The sequence below is a fragment of the Nycticebus coucang genome, chromosome 17, assembly GCF_027406575.1.
Source record: "Nycticebus coucang isolate mNycCou1 chromosome 17, mNycCou1.pri, whole genome shotgun sequence".
Lineage (NCBI taxonomy): Eukaryota > Metazoa > Chordata > Mammalia > Primates > Lorisidae > Nycticebus > Nycticebus coucang.
In genome coordinates this window covers 72356715-72377211 of record NC_069796.1, presented here as the reverse complement: position 1 = coordinate 72377211, position 20497 = coordinate 72356715, and the positions used below count along the sequence as shown (strand labels likewise).

The 20497-nt window shown below is 48.5% G+C and overlaps 1 protein-coding gene across 2 annotated transcripts in view; it reads left to right on the top strand.

Annotated features, from left to right (window-relative positions):
* Window positions 1-19023, top strand: part of SLIT3 (slit guidance ligand 3) — a 677992-nt gene extending 658969 nt beyond the window's left edge. For both annotated transcript variants that reach the window (XM_053566757.1, XM_053566758.1), the window contains 6 exons: window positions 823-1063; window positions 3253-3383; window positions 11446-11600; window positions 13310-13595; window positions 15093-15301; window positions 18411-19023. In XM_053566757.1, the coding sequence (XP_053422732.1) occupies window positions 823-1063; window positions 3253-3383; window positions 11446-11600; window positions 13310-13595; window positions 15093-15301; window positions 18411-18646 (1258 nt within the window). In that variant the 3' untranslated portion in view covers window positions 18647-19023. The remainder of the gene's footprint in view (window positions 1-822; window positions 1064-3252; window positions 3384-11445; window positions 11601-13309; window positions 13596-15092; window positions 15302-18410) is intronic.
* Window positions 19024-20497: the final 1474 nt, after the last annotated feature.

Genomic DNA, 20497 nt, shown 5'->3' with positions numbered 1-20497 from the left:
CCATCTTACCCCTTTTTTAAGGATACTATTCAATACTATTAAGTGCATTCAGAGTGGTTGTGCAGCCATCCATCTCCAGAGCTTTTTCATTTTGTGAAACTGAAACTCTGTACCCATTACACAAGAACTCCCCGTTCCCTCCCTAAGGGCTCTGGTAAATTCTATTTTACTTTCTATCTCTAAAATTTCAACTATTCTAGGTACCTCCTGTAAGTAGAATCATACAGCACTTGTCCCCTGTGCCTGGCTCATTTCGCTTAGCGTGATATTCTCAGGTTCATCTGTGTTATAGCATGTGTCAGAATTCCCTTCCTTTTTAAGGCTGAATAATATAGTTCCATTGGATGGGCATATACAACTTTTGGTTTATTCATTCATCTGAACATGGATTGGAATCTGAGCTTCTAACAAATTTACCCCAGGCAATTCTAATGACACTAAAATTTGAGGACCTGTACTTTAGTTCAGCTCTGTTGTTATTAATACTTTTAATACTTTTTTTTCTTAAACATGGGGTCTCACTGTGTTGCCCAGGCTGAACTCAAACTCTTTGATTCAAGTGATCTTCCTGAGTAACTATAACTGCAGGTGCTCAGCCATGCCTGGCCCAACTCCATTATTTTAAAAATGGGAAGACAGGGACTCAGAGAAGGAAGAGGACTTGCTGCTGTCAGTGGCAGGGCTGAATGAGACCCTAGAGCTAATTTCAGGTCCCACGTCACTCCACCTCTCTGTCAGAGGTTCTTTGGCCTAAATAAATAACTGTGAATCCTCTTGGCTCTTCTCCCATCCTCCCTCCCCCATTCTTCACCCTTCTTCTAGTGGGCTTTTCTGCGAGAACCCCCCGCCCATGGTCCTGCTGCAGACCAGCCCCTGTGACCAGTACGAGTGCCAGAACGGGGCCCAGTGCATCGTGGTGCAGCAGGAACCTACCTGCCGCTGTCCCCCTGGTTTCGCTGGCCCCAGGTGTGAGAAGCTCATCACTGTCAACTTTGTGGGCAAGGACTCCTATGTGGAACTGGCCTCCGCCAAGGTCCGGCCCCAGGCCAACATCTCCCTGCAGGTGCGCTCCCCCACCCCACCCTGCTTTTGAAGGACCTCCGTGTGCCCCCAAGCTCTGATTGATCAGAGAATAGCTGAGATGCCCCAGGTTTTCACAGTCCCACTCTTCCCCATCACCAAGGACAGCACTCAGCTTGAGGGCATGTGGACCAGCTCTGTCCAAAGAGTTCTATAGATAACTCCTGACTGTCTCTCACTGCAAACAGCAGCCCCTACTTCCAGCCTCATTCACTCATTCCTCTAGAAAATATTCATTCAACTATTAGATGCCAGACACTGTGTTCGGCAATTGGGATTCAATGGTAGAAAGACAAATGAAGCCCCTAGTCTTGGGCAAAATGGCAAGGAGAGGAATAGTGACAGCTCTGGGTGCTGTGGGAGCACATAGGCTGGGCAGTGGTCTCAGCCTGCTCAGAAGAACAGAGAAGGCTCCTCAGAGGCAGTGGTGACTAAGCTGAGATCTGAAGGATGAATAGGAGCTTGCCTGATGCAGGGTTGATGTGTGCATGACGGAGGGGACAGGGTGACAAGTGGGAGCTGGACTCTCAAGCCTGAGAAATTGGTATGTACAAAGGCCCAGAGGTACAAACAAGCAGAACAGAAAATTAGTATGAACTGAGTAATTTTCTGTTTCCAGTCAGAATAATATGGACCTGATGACATTTACTCCTAACTGCATTTCTGGGCAACATAACTGTTATTCTGAGATGACAGGGAATGTGTGTGATGGAGAAAGAACAGGCCGAACAGGCTTGCTATGGAGGAGGAGCCCTGGACACAGCTAGAGGGTATGGGCCAGCCAGTAGCCCCTGCCCCTTGAGCTGGACACTTGTCAGTGCTGCTGGGAACTAACTGGGGCTTTGCCCTTCTTTGGGTTATGGCCACATTATGCCAGGTTTAATCTGGAGCTTATGGAAAGAGGACTCATCCAACCAAGACCTATTGAGCACCTGTGCCTGCTAGGCACCGTTCTGGGCACTGGGGTTACGGAAATGCACAAGTTCAAACTGCTTCCTCCTGTGGGGCTTACAGCCCAGTGGACAGGCCTCTGTGGCACAAATGAGAAGGAAGCTTTGCTGCCATCACCCCCTCCTGCCTTCCTCTCTCAGCCCCACCAGGGACCTGATGATTGGGTCCCAGCTAGCCAGGGCACACCCAGTGCCCCCAACATCTAAACATCCTACCACACCTCCCTGCCTCACTGCCTATTCTCAGGCCAGACATGCTGGCAATGGGAGCCCATGGACCAATCTGAGAATCTCATCCCTGCAGCCAGGTGATTAGCAAATGAGTGCCTTCTAGGTAGCATCTTCTGAAACCAGAGTCCCTCGGCCTTGGCAATTCTTTAAAATTACCTGCAGAACTTTTTTAACTGTCTTTGCCTGTGTTCTATCCCTGAGGAATTCATGTGGACTTGGTCTGAGGTCTGGGGTGTATTTTTCTTTTATTTTGAGACAGAGTTTTGCAATATCACCCAGGCTAGAGTGCCATGGCCTCGGTCTAGCTCACAGCAGCCTCAAACTCCTAGGTTCAAGTAATCCTCAGCCTCTGGAGTAGCTGGGACTACAGGTGCACACCATGATGCCTGCCTAGTTTTTCTGTTTTTAGTAAAGACAGGGTCTTACTTTTGCTCAAGCTGATCTCAAACTCCTGAGATCAAGCAGCTGAGCTCAAACAGCCTCCCAAAGTGCTAGGATTACAGGCATGAGCCACTGTGCCTGACCTAGACGATGGAATTTTTTAAAATTCCCCAAATGATTCTTAGTTCATTATAAACAGTGAATTAAATGGATGAACTAGCATTTTGTTGATAACTCTTACACAGAGAGACTGAGGCCCCAGGAGCAGGGACTTGTGTAGGACTACAGTGTGCTCCTGTGGGAGAGGGCAGATTAGAGCTTGGGCCTCCTGACACATAAATATGGGAACTTAATGGTGCTTGGTAGGCGTTCAATAAATGTCTGTGGAAGTGATGTGAATAGTCGGTGTTTACTGAAGTATGAATCTAGGCCTTGCCTTCTGGGGACTTGCAAACTAGGTGGAGGAGGAAAGATAAACATGAATTCAGACAACCCCCCCACACCCAAACACAGGCTCAGAAGCCACCACCTGGGGCAGAGTCCTGTGAGGGGGGATCAGCAGAGGTTTGGCCTCAGGTAAGCCCTAACATGTCCTGGTTACTCTCTCCAGGTGGCCACTGACAAGGACAACGGCATCCTTCTCTACAAGGGAGACAATGACCCCCTGGCGCTGGAGCTGTACCAGGGCCACGTGAGGCTGGTCTATGACAGCCTGAGCTCCCCCCCAACCACGGTATACAGGTGAGGACCTCCCTCCCTGCCCACCTATCTCTCATGCCTCCATGTCTTCCTGCCATCTGGCCCTGCAGGAAGACGCCAGGTGACTCTGGTGTCCCCTCTCCTGGCCCCCATTTCTCCCTTAACTCACACGCACACTTCCTCCTTGCACAGAGTGTGCAGGGGTGGGGGGATGTTGGAGAAGTGGCAGGAGAGGACAGCAGACCCCCGGAATGGGGGGGTGTCAGGAAGATGACACCTCATCACCATGAGATAAATGGGGAGCTGGGGGCTGCCATGGGGACGAAGCTGCTTAATGAGATGCCCTTTTCAAAATGTCATCCTAATCTTTTATTAGTTTAAGAAAGACAACAGAGGACGATTAACATGCAGCCGAAGGGGGAGAACTGGAGAGCACCGAGGGAGCAGGGCTGCTCCTTAGGTGACTTTCAAACTGTTATCAAGAGCAGTTTCTGCTGGACTTAGACTTTCCAAGAGTCACCCTGAATTGTGCATGATCTGTGTGGCAGCTGTACTGTTACTTCATCTGCCACCTCACATCAGCTTCCAACCTGCTCGCTTTTTTAATTTAGCCTCTTCTTAAATAAGATCATCTGGGCACTCACAGGTATGCTAGTTTCATACATTAGATTTTTCCCCCACTTTTCAGTAAAATAAATACTAAATAACTATTAAAATAATTTAATTTAGTTATGAATATTTTTATAGTAGTTATAAAAATAGCTACCAAATTTTGGAAATGCCTCTCTGTGTTACACCTAAAATGGTGTGAAACCACCCGTGGACCAGGAGCTAACCCCAGGGAAGCCCTGGCACCACAGAAAGCCACACTTTGACCTTTGGAAGCAAAAGCATATTTCCTGGAGATTGGGGAAGAGCAGTGATTTGCAGACCTTTTTATCTCCATTAACTAAATCTTTTATTCCATCAAAATTATATATTGAACTTAAGTATATTAAATGCACAGAGGCAAAACTGCCCCGCAGGGTTGGAGGGAACAAAGTCAGTCTCTCTGTGCCTCAGTTTCCCTCTGGATACTGTGGGTAATAGCAGGATGTACCTCCTGGGGCATTCTTTGAGGACTGAAATAACATTTAAGAAAGTACTTGACAAATTGAGCCTTTACATGGGCACGTTGAGAACAGGTGAAAGCCAGGTTCTTGGAAACTGTTGGGGCCTTCTGTCCTGAGTATGGGGCCTTCTCCAAGCCAAGCCCAGCCTTTCTTTTAGGCTGATATTAGCTATTGGGAATGGCAACTTGGTAAAGGGTTGATGCTGGTGGTAGGAATTTGGGAGCCCTGTGCTGTCCTGCAGCTCCTGTCAAGTAGTCGTGAGGTGTCACAGGTGGCCCTGGGGAGATGCCACACTCTCCCTAAGCCATGAGAAGGGACCAAATGAGGGATGCCTGGGTCCTCATGCTGAGCCTGTGACAGATCTTTAGTGCCTTTCATCCAGCTCAAAGTCTCCAGAAGTCCTATATTAAGAATGGTTTTGCTTCCACATACTTTCCTCTGAGGCAGCCCTGTTTCTGCCCTGGTAGTGTGCTCTCTCTCTCTCACTCACCAAACATCTGTCAGGCACCTTGTCTGGGCCGGGTGCAGGGGACACAGAGTTAAACACAGTCCATATACAGAAGTGTATAGCAACTCAAAGCTCTGGGCAGCTATAAGTTTTGAGAAGTCAATAGACAGGCTCCTCGAGGACTCACTAATCTATTTCCCAATAAAAGCAAGCAGAGGTTACACAGCAGAATAAAATAGTTCTCACTGGAGATGCTGGAGCCGCACTGTGAGCACACTGAAGCTGGAGCAAGTATTTTTGTTTGGAGGACCAGGGAAGGCTCCCTAGTGGAAGAGACAGTGTTTGAGCTGAGTGGCTTGACCTGTGATGTAAGAGTGCTTCCACAGCTGGGCAGGGAGGCAGCCCCAAGGAGGAGAGCCTACCAGCCATGCCAAGGGCGGGAGGCTTAGCAGAGGACATGGGCTGAGCTGACTTGGCAGCTGAGGTGGGTCAGGAGGCCATTCCAGACAAAACATGAGATCTCCTCATTATCACTGTGGTGACCTCTAGCTACCCAGAAAGACCTCCTCGGGCTCAGGGCCAGGTCATGGGTCCAAATCAAAGCTTATTGATTGGGGGTGTTGCCAGCCTGCAGCCTTCTGCCTGCTGAGGCCCACTGAGGCCTGCCAAGGCCACTGACCAGCCCTTCAAGTGAGGAGAAGCAGTCTGGGTCCCAGCAGAGATTTATAGTCTGGATTCTGTGGCCTCCCTCCTGTCTGTGTCTGACTTTGTTCATCTGCCCAGCTGAAGTCACAGATAGTGATGACGGCACCTCAGGACTCCACTCCACGCCCCAGGGAAAATACACAAAATAGCCCACCTGAGCCCCCGGGGCCCTTGTCCCAGAATGGGGACAGACTTCACTATTCCTTGGAACTGAGGCTTGTCAAAGACCAGTCTCAGCTGCCAGCAAGGCAACGCAGCCACAAGACAGCAGATGTGGGTAGTGGGCTGAGGGTCCTATAGGGAGTGGTGGGGACTGTGGTAACCTACAGGGTACACACCCCACCAAAGAGGCAGCAGACCTCAGCTCCAGCTCCAGACACTGCCATATGGGAATGCAGGTTATCAAGAGAAGCTGGAGGTTTGGGTTTCTATGTGAAATATCTGTTTTTAAATGTTGGCCATTTTCAAACATCATGTGGGAGCTCTGTTTAGCACAGTGCCTGCTTCCTGAGTCTTAATTACCACAATCCTATCCACTGCCAAGGCCTTTGTGTCATGTGATACTCTCCACGGACCCCAAGAAGGCATCATCACTCCTATTTTAGGGATGAGAAGCCTGATGCTGCTAGAAGCCAGGAAGTGGCAGAGCTGGGATTTAAATCCAGGTCAGGCTTCCACCAAAACCCGCTCTCCCACCGTGCTGGCTCTGGGGCATGAAGGCCAGGGCAGGAGAGAGTGGAGGCCGCTCCACCCACCTGGCTGCAGGAGTAAGGGTTGCTGCAGTGAAGTATGAAGGCTCAGCCTGCTCAGCTGTGGCCAGAGAGCCCAGGCACTTTGTTCCTGTGAGGCTCTATCGCCACCTGGTGGTCCCCACGCAGCATCCAGGTGAGAGCGCCTTGCACCTGGAGCTCTCACCTGGATGAATGACCACCCCCACAATTCCCTCCCCAGCTGCACGGGGGTCCTGGGGCTCAGGAGACTAGTCCTGTTTCTACCACTTCCACTTTAAGACTTTGAGCCAGGCACCTGAAGTCTCTAAGCTTTATGTCTCTTATTTCTAAAATGGAGAAAAAAATTGTGCCTCTCACCTGGAGGTTTTGAAAGTTAAATGAGAGGATGCTTAGCATAAGGTAGCTCAATGCCCGGCTTCCACTAACATGTGTCCACCACTGTTATTAAAAGCAGATAAAGGGCCACAGACCACTCTGGTCCAAGGCCTGTGGTCACACCTGCCCCGGGCAGGATACCCACAGCACTCTCCTACTACCTGGTTCTGTTTGAGGAAGACTCTCAGAGCCCCTTTCTTTGCTCCAAAGTTCCTAAATAGCTCTCCAGGAGACTAATTACTGGGGTTGGGATTACAGAATGAACATTTCTTTTAGAGTGAACACAGGCAGTTGTTTTTTCTATTTCTTTCTCTTCTTTTATAGCAGTGGAGCCATTTTCCCACTGACATTTTATTTCAAAGACTACACTTTTAAAAAAGTCAAGAAGATTATGGGGGGGGAAGCAGAAAGAGGGACAGAGGGAGGGGGGTGGGGCCTTGGTGTGTCAAGGGGGCGGGGCAAGACATGATTGCAAGAGGGACTTTACCTAACAAATGCAATCAGTGTAACGTGGCTTATTGTACCCTCAATGAATCCCCAACAATAAAAAAAAAGAAAGAAAGAAAAAAAAAAGTCAAGAAGAAATAAAGCCATTCTAATTTAGGGATGGGGCTATTAAAAAGAAAAACAGAGCCTTCAGTGCTGCTCCCCCCTAAATTTAGGGAATTTAGATTCCCTAAATCTCCAGGAATCCACAGTTTGAAATGCATTGGCTTTACACTTTATTTATTTCCAGAAGACCCTGGCTAAGATGTGCCAGAAAGAGGCACCCAGTTGACCCATGAGCACCAATGGCATAGACAACATTATGGGAGGTTTGAATTTAGAATTAATCCTGACTTTGAACCTCAATTTTAGCACTTCCTAGCAGTGGGGCCTTAGTCAAGTTATTTAGATTCCTTCCCTATAAAACAGGCTCACACGAGTGCCCTTCTCAGAGATGGCAATGAACCAGCAGAAGTATATAGCAACTCAAAGCTCTGGGCAGCTATACATTTTGAGAAGTCAATAGACAGGCTCCTCGAGGACTCACTAATCTATTTCCCAACCCCAGTGCCTGCCACACCCAGCTCCTCCCAGCCTAGCATAAGGGTCGGAGAGTCATCATTTCCACCTTTACTGAGTACTTGGTAGGAATGGGGGCCATGCATTGCCCATTAAAACCCAAGGTAAAGCAAGTATAAAACTCTTTGTAAAGAAGCAGAAATGGTGCTTATGGAAGTGATATGACTCGCCAGCGTCCCTTAGCTGGGGGACCCAGTACAATCAATACCAGATATCTCCCTCCACACCCAGTGTGAACTGGCTGAAGATTACACCTGGAGGAAGAGGCCTGCCTAGGAGCTCTTCCAGGTGGGCATCAGGCGAGGCCTTCCCTGGGCCCAGTCACTGGGGCACCATGGTACTCAGCACTCTGGCTGGAACAGGAGCCAGTGACTGCACAGTCCTCTCTGCTCCTGCCAAACTGCTGTCTCCAGGCCAGGTGCCTTGGAGGCCATGCAGCAGGACCTGGGGACGGCAGGAAAGGAAGAAGGGGATGGGCACGGGGCCAGCCTCCAGGAAAGGAGCAGTGGGTGTGCCCACTGTGTCTGTGTGTCTATAATGGGATAACAGCTGCCCCAGCTCCCTGAATCGTAATGTTGATTGGGACTGCCAAGACCACCCACCCAAAGCTGCAGCCTCCCGACAGCTCCCTCTCTGACAGGTGGCTCCCCAGCATCTGTTTATACACCTGTGGGCTGCAGAGCTCATTTACATCCACTTACAGGATGGTTTGGGGATGGATCTGCATGTTTTTGTGTGTGTGGTTTGAAAACTGTGTGAGGACTCAAAGTCACAAATTTATGGTCTCTGCACACCAGCCCTCACCCCCGACCTGCTTTCAGCAACTTTTCTGCAGGATCACAGCCTCTGCCTCGTCCTCAGCTCATGGCTTGGAGCAGTTGGAGGCTTCTGAAATAGAAACAGGGCTCAACAGTGGCTCAACATCTGTATTTGTAGCAATTTGCAGGGGCCAAGGCAGGAGGATTGCTTGAGATGGGAAGTTCGAGACCAGCCTGAGCAACACAGTGAGACCCTGTCTCTACAAAGAAATATAAAAATTAGCTGAGTATGGTGGTGTAGCTCCCACCAGAAGGCTGGGGCAGGAGGATCACTTGAGCCCAGGAGTTTACAGTTGCAGTGAGCTATGATCACACTGTTGCCCTCATGCATGAGCAATAAAGTGAGACCCTGTCTCCAAAAAGAAACAAAGAACAGCTCTACCTTCAGAGGGCAACTTGGCTCCCCATTGCAAAACCAGATCCTCTGATGACTCTCTTACCCACCACTCTACCCCCACTGGCCTATTTCTTGACCAGACCTTACATTAATAAGGATCACTTGGTCATTTAATTTAGAGGAAAAACTCAAGAAGGAAGACCCTATCCTGTTTGCCCCTGATTCCCAGCACCTAGGACAGTGTGGCCCAGAGCAGATGCTCAGTGGGTGGGTGCATGGGTGCATGGGTGGGTGGATAGCTAGAAGCTAGATGAATAAATAGGTGAGTAGGACAGTAGGTGGACAAATGGGTGAGTGGATGGATGGGTAAATGCAAAGGTGGGTGGTGGTGGGATGGATAGGTCTGAATGGGTCCACTGTCCTCTGCCATCACTTTCTTCCACAGATCAGCATTGGAGGCAAGGGTAGGCTCTTATTTATCAGCAACACTAATAATAACTGCTCACATTTCCCTAGTAGTTGAGCCCACAGAGGATCACAGTAGAGCTAGGGATATGTTGCCTATGTGGGCGTGCATGACTATAGTCCCAGCTGTTCAGGAGGGGCTCTCTGAGGACTAGGCTGAGCTCTGTTCTCATCCATTCAGGTATGGGTGGCAAATATGGAGGCTCCCTCTCTCCTTGAAATCTCCCTGGTCAACCCCTGCTGGTTCCAAGCCCTCAGCAAGTGGCCACCGGTACTATCAGAGGCAGCACCATAAGGGGAGGGGACAAGTTTACCATTCCTCATCCTAAATGCCTGAGACTGGAAGTGCTTCCTATTTTGGATTTGGGGATATTTACATTATACATACCAATTCAGCATCTCTGATCTGAAAATGCTCCAGTCTGCATTTTCTTGGAGCATGATGTTGCTACTCAAAATATTTCAGATTGTGAAGCATTTCAGATTTTCAGAATAAGAAACCTATACCTTGGTTCAAATCCCTGCTCCATCACTTCCTAACTGTGGGGCTTTGGGTAAATGACTTAACCTCCCTCAGCTTCCAGTTCCCCATTTCTACAGTGGGGATAACAAACTCACCTTGCCTGAGTGTTACAAGGCATTATTTCCCCAAATGTGGTATGAACACCACTGGTGGTACATGAGATGAATTTAGGCGTGACAAACTATTGAAATTGTAACTATGAAACAAATTTATTTCATATGTACTGGAAAACATATATTTAAAAAATCACATCAAAATATTTTTTATTTCTTAGAACATTGACAACCTTGTATCTTTACTGACATTTAAATCTAAAATGGGAAAAATGAAAAAGAATGTGCTGAGTGAGTAATGGTCCAGGTGGTATGCAGGCAGAGCAGAAATCAAGATGTGGTCTGAGAATGGAGTTCGCTGAACTCTATGAAATGATAGAAAAGAATACAAACAACAATAACTAAATGCAACACCTGATGCTAGACCGGATCTTACACTGGCAGGAAATAAATGCTATAAAGGAAATTATTGGGCCCACTGAAAAATTAAATACCCATGATAGACTAGATAAAAACATAATATCAATGGGTGGCACCTGTGGCTCAGTGAGTAGGGCTCCAGCCCCATATACTGAGGGTGGTGGGTTCAAACCCGGCCCCGGCCAAACTGCAACAACAACAAAAAATAGCCAGGTGTTGTGGCGGGCACCTGCAGTCCCAGCTACTCAGGAGGCTGAGGCAAGAGAATCAACTAAGCCCAAGAGCTGGAGGTTGCTGTGAGCTGTGACACCATGGCACTTACTGAGGGTGACAAAGTGAGATTCTGTCTCTTAAAAAAAAATAATGTATATATACGTATAATATCAATGTTACTATGCCAAAGTTGGTAATTGTTCTGCTTATGTAGAACATAAGCAGAAAGAGTACCCCTATCCTTAGGAAATGCACACCAAGGTACTAGGAATAAAGTGCTAGGATGTATGCATCCTACCTTTTTGTTTTTTTTTGTTTTTGTAGAGACAGAGTCTCACTTTACCGCCCTCAGTAGAGTGCCATGAAGTCACACGGCTCACAGCAACCTCTAACTCTTGGGCTTACGCGATTCTCTTGCCTCAGCCTCCCGAGCAGCTGGGACTACAGGCGCCCACCACAACGCCCGGCTATTTTTTGGTTGCAGTTTGGCCAGGACTGGCTTTGAACCCACCACCCTCGGTATATGGGGCCGGCGCCCTACTCGCTGAGCCACAGGCGCCACTATCTGTGTGTATGTGCACATATATACATTTATATGTATGTATATATCACAGAGGGCAATAAGTCATAAAGCAAATGGGGATAATTGGAGAATCTGGGTACTGCATAAACAACAATACAGTTATTTTTGCAACTTATGTAAGATTGAAGTTATGTGTTATTTCCAAATAAAAAGTAAAACAAAATACAAGTGAAGCAGATCAAATTCCTAGCCCAGTGCCCAGCCACGGAAGGCACTAAGTGAGCTCTGCAGCTCTCTCCCCTTTTCTCCTGCCCAGCGTGGAGACAGTGAATGATGGGCAGTTTCACAGCGTGGAGCTGGTGATGTTAAACCAAACCCTGAACCTGGTGGTGGACAAAGGCGTGCCCAAGAGCCTCGGGAAGCTCCAGAAGCAGCCAGCAGTGAGCATCAACAGCCCTCTCTACCTTGGAGGTAACGCTCTCCTCCCCTATTACCCACAGGCCCACTACCAGGGACTCCCTGCCCTCCTCTCACCGCCCACTGCCAAAGCCAGTCAGGGAAGGCTTCCTGGAGGAAGCGACAACCAAGGCAATCCTGAAAGTGTGAACAGGTATTAGCCAGGCCTATTATTAGCCATGGGGAAAAGATGATAATTTCGGACAGATGCTTGGAAGGGAGAGAGATTAAGACTCCTTCTGGGAAGCAGAAGTTGTTTGGGGAGTGAAGAAGGGAGGTGGGTGATGGAAGCAAGTCCAGGTTCTGCTGCAGTCTGGCAGCTTCAGGTCACACTTCCTCTGCTCTGCCACTCCTTGGACACTGCGAGGTTCAGTTGATGAATGCGGAAGAGCAAATTTGGGATTAAAATCAAAGGCCAAAAAGGGAAGTGCCCACCAGTTTGGCAGAGTCTGGGCCTGAAATGTAGTTCCTGGGCCAATAGTTCTCAAGGGTTATGTGTTTAAAAAAAAAAAAAAAAAAAAAGCCACAATAGCCCCTTGTGAATACAGATTCCTGAGATGTCCACTCAGAGAGTCCATGTCTAGAGGGCTACCATGTGCCCAGGAGTGTGCGCTGTTAACAGGTGGTTCAGATACAGGGTGTCCCAGGGAAGAATGCTGGCTCAAAGCAATCCCAGAAGGCACAGACTCTGTGCAGAGGAAGATCTTGCCCCATCCCTTCTTCTGCCTTGGTTGTAGCCAGGTCCTCTGCTTTCAGTTTCCAGGCCAGTCCCAGGTTCCCAATTGCAGGCACTGGGCAGGGAGCGGCACAGGAGGCGAGCGGAAACACTAAGCATACTGCATTGGAAAGTGCAGGAGGCCTTCTGAGAGTCTCCTGGAGACACGGGGAGGGGGGTAGAGAGCACATCAAGCAGCAAAGTGGTCTAACAACCTCAGTGTTCCAGTGATCGATGCTGTTCCCCCAAGCCCCATTTTCTCTCCCAAACTCTAGCTCTCCAGTCCTGGGTCCCCTTGTGAGGCCTGGATCAAAGGGCTGAAGGGGCCTGGTAGCGATGGGGTAATTGGGTATACCAGCCCTCCTTGCCTAAGGGGGTGGTCTCCTCAGCTCAGCCCATGAGGCCATGTGGAAGTGGGTGACCAGATGGTCTTTTTTCCTAGGGAAGCCCAAAATACAAATTTTTGTGGGATATTTTCTATATTTAAATATTGGCAACTAATTCAAGAGACTGGGGGTTGGGGGGTTGTTGGCTTTTTGTGGGGGAGGGTTGAGATAGTCTCACTTGTTGCCCCAGGCTAGCAACCTTAAACTCCTGAGTTCAAGTGATCCTCTTGTCTCAGCCTCCTAAGTATCTGAGACTATAAGCACCTGCCCCATTGCCCAGCTAGTTTTTCTGTTTTTAGTAAAGATAGAGTCTCATTCTTGCTCAGGCTGGTCTCAAACACCTGTGTTCAAGCAATCCACCCACCTCTGCTTCCCAGAGCGCTGGTATTACCAGCATGAGCCATAGCACCAGGCCTGAATTCAAGTTTTTTAAAGCATCTCAATGTAGAACCGAGGATGCATGTCCCAATATAGAGAGGGCCCCAGGTTTGGGTTCTTCACCTTGGTTTGAACAGCAGAGGCCCAGAGTTTCAGGCACAGAAGCTCCTGCTCTGAGGACAGGACTGCAGGGCAGGCAGGGGAAGGGTCTCTAGGCTGCTGTCCTGGCTCCCCCAACCCCGCAGGCATCCCCACCTCCACGGGCCTCTCCGCCCTGCGCCAGGGCACTGACCGGCCACTGGGTGGCTTCCACGGCTGCATCCATGAGGTGCGCATTAACAACGAGCTGCAGGACTTCAAGGCCCTTCCGCCGCAGTCCCTGGGAGTCTCGCCCGGCTGCAAGTCCTGCACCGTGTGCAAGCACGGCCTGTGCCGCTCCGTGGAGAAGGACAGCGTGGTGTGTGAGTGCCACCCCGGCTGGACCGGCCCACTGTGTGATCAGGAGGCCCAGGACCCCTGCCTTGGCCACAGGTCAGTGTCCCAAAGAGCTGCCCCTTGGGCCCCCCAGTGTGGCTGACAAGTGGGCAGTGGCAGATGCCAGAGGGATCGTGGTCAGGTTGCAGACAGGACGTATATAAGTGCTTAAAGCCTCTAGGGCACTGATTTCCAACCTCTTTTACCTCACAGCACACTTGAACTCATGGTTAAACTTCCACAGCACACTTCAATTATATTGATCAAAACAAGAGTAAAAAAAAGAATATATGTACTGTGCTGTGAACTTCTTTTGAAAATAATTAATGACCTTTAAAAATTTTCATGACACATCAGTTGAAAATCACTGCTCTAGAGGCAGAGCTTTCACATCCTGGCAGAAGGATCAAGAGAGGCCCTTGTTTGAACACCTGTCTCTGACCAGCATAAAAGGATTTGTTCTGTAAACAAATCCAAACACCTGACTAAGGATCTAGCAGGCCACAGGTTCCCCACCCCGGCCTTAGACTCCATCCAAAGCCACAGTGAGGCCCACGCTGCCCCTGTGGGAATTAGGAGCAGGCGCCCCTCTGGGTGGCCTTACCTTGGCAAGTACAATAAGGGTGAATTTCAGCCTCAACCTGACTACAGGCACCAGGTGTGTATAACCATGCACAGCCAAACCACGCTTAATAGTTTCATCAACTGTTCATTCAATAACATTTATTGAGAGCCTACTATGTGCCAGGCCTTATGCAAAATATAGAGTTCCAGTATTCTCAGTGTTAAGAGATCTGTTTCAGCCAAAAATAATACTAGAGCCAAGACTGGTAATTTGGGTGGCTGAACAAGTTGGGAACTGAAACTTTGCATTGGCAGCGAGGGCCAGTTTTTAGGGGTTTGAGCTTCCCATGTTGCTCTTGAGTATGTGAAAGTGTGTGTGTGTGTGAGGCTGTAATTAATATGAATCCTGGCTTTGTCATCCCAATGGGGTGAACCGGCATCATGATTAAGAACGTAGGTAGTACCATCAGTTTTCCTGCAGCACAAGGCTGTCACCTGCACAGGAGCAGCAGAAGAGGGGTTGTTACGAAAATTAAGGGTGACGCTAGGTGGAAAGCACTTTAATGACACGATGCCTGGCACATGGCAAGTGGTACCTGCTGGTGGTGGTCCTAGCAGTAGTCTATAGTCACAGTGGTGTTTTTATCATCATGATAGTAAGTAGAGCAATGAAAATACGTAGTGCGTGCTTAGATTCTTGTGATTTGCCACTTGGCCATGTGAGTTCTGGTGTATAAGACAGCAGGCAGGCAGTGAACACTGGATGATGCTCACAAGCTCCCAGCTGCTTGGCCACTGAGACAGGGTGTCTAAGAAAAGACAGATGATCAGCCACTGGGCTAGCAGAGGACAGGTCAGGAGATGGAGAAGGCTGGTTGGGCTATTCCGGGTCCCCAGCCTAAGCCTGGGTTCTGCCTGGGGTGGATTAAGGAAGCCTCCGGCAGCATTCGTCTGATCTCATTCCCTTCTCACACTCCCCTCTTCCCCCAGCTGCAGCCACGGGAAATGTGTGGCAACCGGGACCTCATACGTGTGCAAGTGTACCGAGGGCTATGGAGGGGACTTATGTGACCACAAGAATGATTCCGCCAATGCCTGCTCAGCTTTCAAATGTCACCATGGGCAGTGTCACGTCTCAGACCGTGGGGAGCCCTACTGCCTGTGCCAGCCTGGCTTCACTGGGGAGCACTGCCAACAAGGTGGGTCTGCTGGGTGCATGAGGAGAAGGCCTGGCAAGAACACAGGGTCAGAGTTGTACTCCACATGCAGACAGCCTAGGCTCCAGTTTTGCCTGTGCCATCTAGAGGCTGCATGACCTTGGTTTAGGTCACTTTCTGAGCCTTAATTTTCTCATCTTGAAAGTGGGGACAACACTCAACCTTCCTGTATCAGTTATCTATTGCTGTATAACAAGTTAGTCCCCAAATATTTTTTTAGCCCACACAGTTCTCGTGGGTTGGGGATTCAGAAGCACTTTGCTGGGGGCTCTCTAGGTTGCATTCAGGTAGGGCTGCAGCTATCTGCAGGCTAACCCAAGGCAGCAGCATCTGCTTCCAATAGGGTGCACTCCTGTGGTGCTGGTAGGAGGCCTCAGTTCTGCCCCATATGAGTCCCTGCATGGGCTGCTCGAGGATTCTCAAGACAGCACAGCTGGCTTCCTTCAGCGTGGACACTCCAAGATAGCACAAGGAGGAAGCATGATGTTTTATAGACCTTGGACATCAGACCAGCATCCCCAAACACGGTATCTGTTACATGGGCTGAGCATGTCACTGAGAGAGGTGGCTACATAGAGCACCTCCCTACCCTGGGGCCATTCAGGAGGCTGCCTACTACTCTGCCTTATGGATTGTTGTAAGTATCTGGCATCCAGCACCATGCTAAGAGTTTGGTAGCTGTCTACATTACAGCCGATTTTCATGAACAATCCAGGTAAAGATTTGTAAGAGGCAACACTGTTGTGACAAAGGTGGCCAAGCTCTGTCACTTAGTGAAGAGCATACTTTACTTCTCCGGTTTGTTCAAAAGTGCAAATAACTCATAGCACTTACTGCATAGTTTTTAAAGAAGAGAAGTCCTAGTAAATAAAGCACCAAAAGTTAAGATTCTTAAAGTGTGAACTTTTTAACATTTCATAAGTGAGTGATAAATGACTCAGAAAAGATACAGCTAATACAAAAAAAAAAATACTTGTTTCACCTTTGAATTAATTCTAAGTGTCAAAAATGATCATCTGAGGACCTCTTTTAGGGAGGAAGCAGGAACCATCAAGATGGTTCTTGACTCTTGGCTCCTGTTCTCCCGCTGTTGGCCCTGGAGATCCCTTCAAAACTGATTCACGCCCCAGCCACACAGGTGGCCCCCTGACCAGCACCACCAACAATCACCTGGGAGTTCTTAGAACTGCAGACCCTCCAGCCCCACCCAGGCCTTCTGATCGTCTGAGTCAGAACCTGCATTTTGACCTGAATTCCAGCAATTCACATGTGAATCAACATTGCAGATGTGGTACCAGATTCTTCATCCGACCCTCCTGCTACTATTAGGTCAGCAACAGTCCCTTGGTCTGATCTATTTTCAGGAACATTGAATTACTTGAGTGAATGGCCCCTTTATTGTATAATTTCAAGGTGAGCTCAAAAAAGGAAAATTAAAAGTAAATTATACTGACATTAAAATAGTTCTGCCTCTCCTTGGAGTTTTTTTCTCTTGTAAGGACACTGAGACATCATCTTGCCACCAGAATCCCAGGCAAGCCACCCCATCACTTGAGGACTCTTCCACATTTTATACCTAAAAGGAAATAATCTTATTAACCAAAACTGCTTGTTTTTTCAATAACTTCTGGCTTACCAACATATTATCAGGACAATATAAACAACTCTCTTATTGCCTTTACCCGAGTTGTGACCCTGTTGCCACATCTGCCCCTCCCCCCACATTACACACACATGCACGCACACCATTATCATTAGCCTCTTTCTCATCGGAGCCTTAGAGCCATCTCCTAAAGATCTGTATTAATCCTAACATAATTCACATTATGTCAACTTAAAACACCTAAAGCTTTCATATGGGCACAGCCTTTTCTCCTTCACAATCTCCTCTGATGCTCATAACAGCCTATGAGTTAGTTGGAAGGAAAGGCAAATGTGTTCTTTTCCAGACGTGGAAACTGAGGCTCAATGATGACAAGTGAGCTACCGAGAATGTGCAGCCGAGGACTGAGGCTTCAAGGTCACAGCTCCCTTCCTCAGCGCAGTGAGGACAGTACCGGGTTCGAGATGATCAATCTAAGCAGATTAACAGGGGTCCCCTTTCCCTCCCTCTGATTATTTCTAGGACTTCTGGTAAAGCTCCTCCCCAAAGCCTCATCGTCCCCTTCACTGCTGCTTCCTACTCAGCTCTCAACCCAGCATCACTTTTCAGAGAAACCTCCCTGATGCCAAGTGTCTTCGCTATGTGCTCTTACATGAACTTTCCTTTTCTTTGTAGCATCTATCTCAGTGTCTGATCACAAATATATTTGCTTAAATAATTATTTAACTCACATCTAGACCAGTGATCTTTAACTAGTGTGCCATGGCAGGATCTTAGGTGTACCATGAAATTTTTCAAAGATTAATTAAATTATTTTTGAAAGAATTTCAAAGCACAGTAAGTATATTTTTCTACCTTTTTCTTATCAACATAAGTGCGCTATAGAAGTTTATAGATTCAAGTGTGCCGTGAGATTAAAAATAAAAAAAAAAAAAGATTGCAAAACACTGGTCTAAAAACATTGGTCTACAGTCCGGACCAAGGGAGACAGGCTACTGGGAGAGGTAGGGACTGAGGCACATGGGAGCTCCTCGGCCCCACCTGCCCCACTCAGCCTCAGCCCATCTTTGCAATGCAGGTTCAGGAACCAGACCTCTTAGTTTCCAAAGAAGCCAGCAACCCAAACCTAGGTGAAATCTCCTGTCATGTGAATGTTGGCATTTAGTTTAGGTTTTAATCATGTGCAGGGCAATCAAAACTTGTCTGGGGGCAGGCTTTAGCCCACAGTCTACCAGTTTGCCTCATCCGTTTGCATTTTAATTTTCTTGAGGGCAGGAACAAAGTCTACTTGATCACCATTATGTCCTCAGGGCTTAGTAAAGAGCCTCACACAGAAAAGGCACCTGATATCTATTGATGGGTAGATGGGTACCTTCTCTGTGGTGTTCAGCTCACAGGGTGTCAGAACAGCCTACCTGGCTTCTGCTCGTGGTCCCGACAGCCACCTGCACTGCCGTGCACTGACTGTACCCCTTCTGCCCTCTGCAGAGAATCTGTGCCTGGGGGAGGTGGTCCGAGAGGTGATCCACCGCCAGAAAGGTTATGCGTCATGTGCCACCGCCTCCAAGGTGCCCCTAATGGAATGTCGCGGGGGCTGCGGGCCTCAGTGCTGCCAGCCCACCCGCAGCAAGCGGCGGAAATACGTCTTCCAGTGCACAGACGGCTCGTCGTTCGTGGAAGAGGTGGAGAGACACTCAGAGTGCGGCTGCCGCTCGTGTTCCTGAGCCTCTGCCCACCGCCTCTCAGACTCGAGCTCCGTGGAGCCAGGACAGCCACGGGGACCCCCCCAACCCCTCGAAATTCAGAGTGAAGGAGATGAAGCCGGAGAGGAAACAGGAGAAGAGAATATTAAGTATATTGTAAAATAAACAAAAAATAGAACTTATTTTTATTATGAAAGTGATTATTTTCATCTTTTATTATATAAATCTATCACACCATCTGAGTATATGTACCATATAGTGAGTTATTTTTACCAAGTTTTGTTTTGTGTTGTGTATTTGTTGTGTTTTTATAAACGGCTGTTAAAAATTTTAAGAAAAAAACAACTAATAAAAATGTTTTAAAACAAAAGGGTCAGAATAGAGAATGATAGCCTGTCCGAGGGAGGAGGAGGAAGTCTTCACGTGGAGGAAATATTATCATGTTGGCAGAAACCAAGGCCTGCTTAATGGAGCTCAGGGAAAGGAAGTATGACAGGGACAGAGAGAAGGAAAAGATTTTTTCTTTGTTGCTTCTTGTTTTTAACTCCCTTTTCTTCTTCCCTAAAAGCACCCAGCTTTTAAGAGTCCTGGCTATCAATGCCCAAGATGCCCGATTCTTTCAGGAGAAGCTGGCCTCGGCCTTCTTAGAGTGAGTCTCACTGTGACCCAGACAATTGGTACTCCTGTGTGTCCCAGGGCCCCCCGCAGGGTCTGAGCCCACTGGGAGACCTTTTTTCCCCTTCCCACTGGCCTTGCTTTCCATTCGAGGAAAGTCCTATCTGAGCTACAGGACTGTTTTACCAATTTTTAAAACAGCTGCTCTTTTCTTAACCCTCCCTAGGAGAGGGAAGAGAGGGCATGCTGTCTCCTCAGGCCACAAGCCCTGGCTCCCTCCCTCCAGCCAATTTCCCACTGGAGCTCAGTGCAAGGAGAGCAGGCAGCCAGGCCGACTAGGGTAAAGAAGGCTTTGGAAACAAGCCCACACACAGCTGCAGACATACCTTGCTGGAAGGTTCCTAGAGGCTCTCCCTTCAGGACTGACAGGCCTCTGACCCCTGAGCCTCCAGGCCACCATGAAATTAGAAAGGACCTCTTGCTCACTACCTTATCTGCGCAAGCCCTGCCTCCCTGGGGAAGGTAGAGACAGTGGAACCCATTTCAGAGATAAGGAAACAGCCCCCTCCACCCCGCCTCCCCACCCTTTCAAGCTCTGTACCTTGCCTTAAGCCATATTTCTAATAATTGGAAGACCCAGACCTGGATCCAGACTCAAAGCTCTAGATTCTTTCTCTAGAATGGGTGAACACGGAAGATTCCACTAGTTCACAATTCACCAGTGAAGTCCTACCAGAAAGGAAAGTGGATTTTTTCCCAGCTATTTGTTTTCCTATTCTTATTCTTGCCTGTTCATTCCTTGTCCCCCTCCTCTTCCCCCTAATATCTGGAAAGATTCTTAAGGAAGGGTCTTAAGTATCTAGGGAATGTAAGCAAAGCCAGCCCTCTGGCCCCTGCTCCAACTCCTGAAGGAAGCTCTGTCCCCTACCCTCATTTCGCCCTCCCACCCCATCTGGTCAGTATGAGTCCCCAGAGTCCCAGCCATTCACGCCAACTCCCTCGCTCACCATTCATCACTCCTCTCCTTCCCTCAGAAGCCCCCACTGCAGAGGTTTCAGAGAGAATTTGGAACCTCGTGGAGCCTCCAGCTCTGGCATTCCCCAGAGGAGCCGAGTTGCTCTGTGAGGACCAAAGGTAGCCAAAGACTCAGGAATAAAGATGGGAGAGAGGGAAGAGTGTAAGGCAAGTTAAGATAGGGAGGGATGGAAGGAAGGCGAGAGGAAGAAGGGAGAGGAGATGGTGGAGGAATTTACCTAA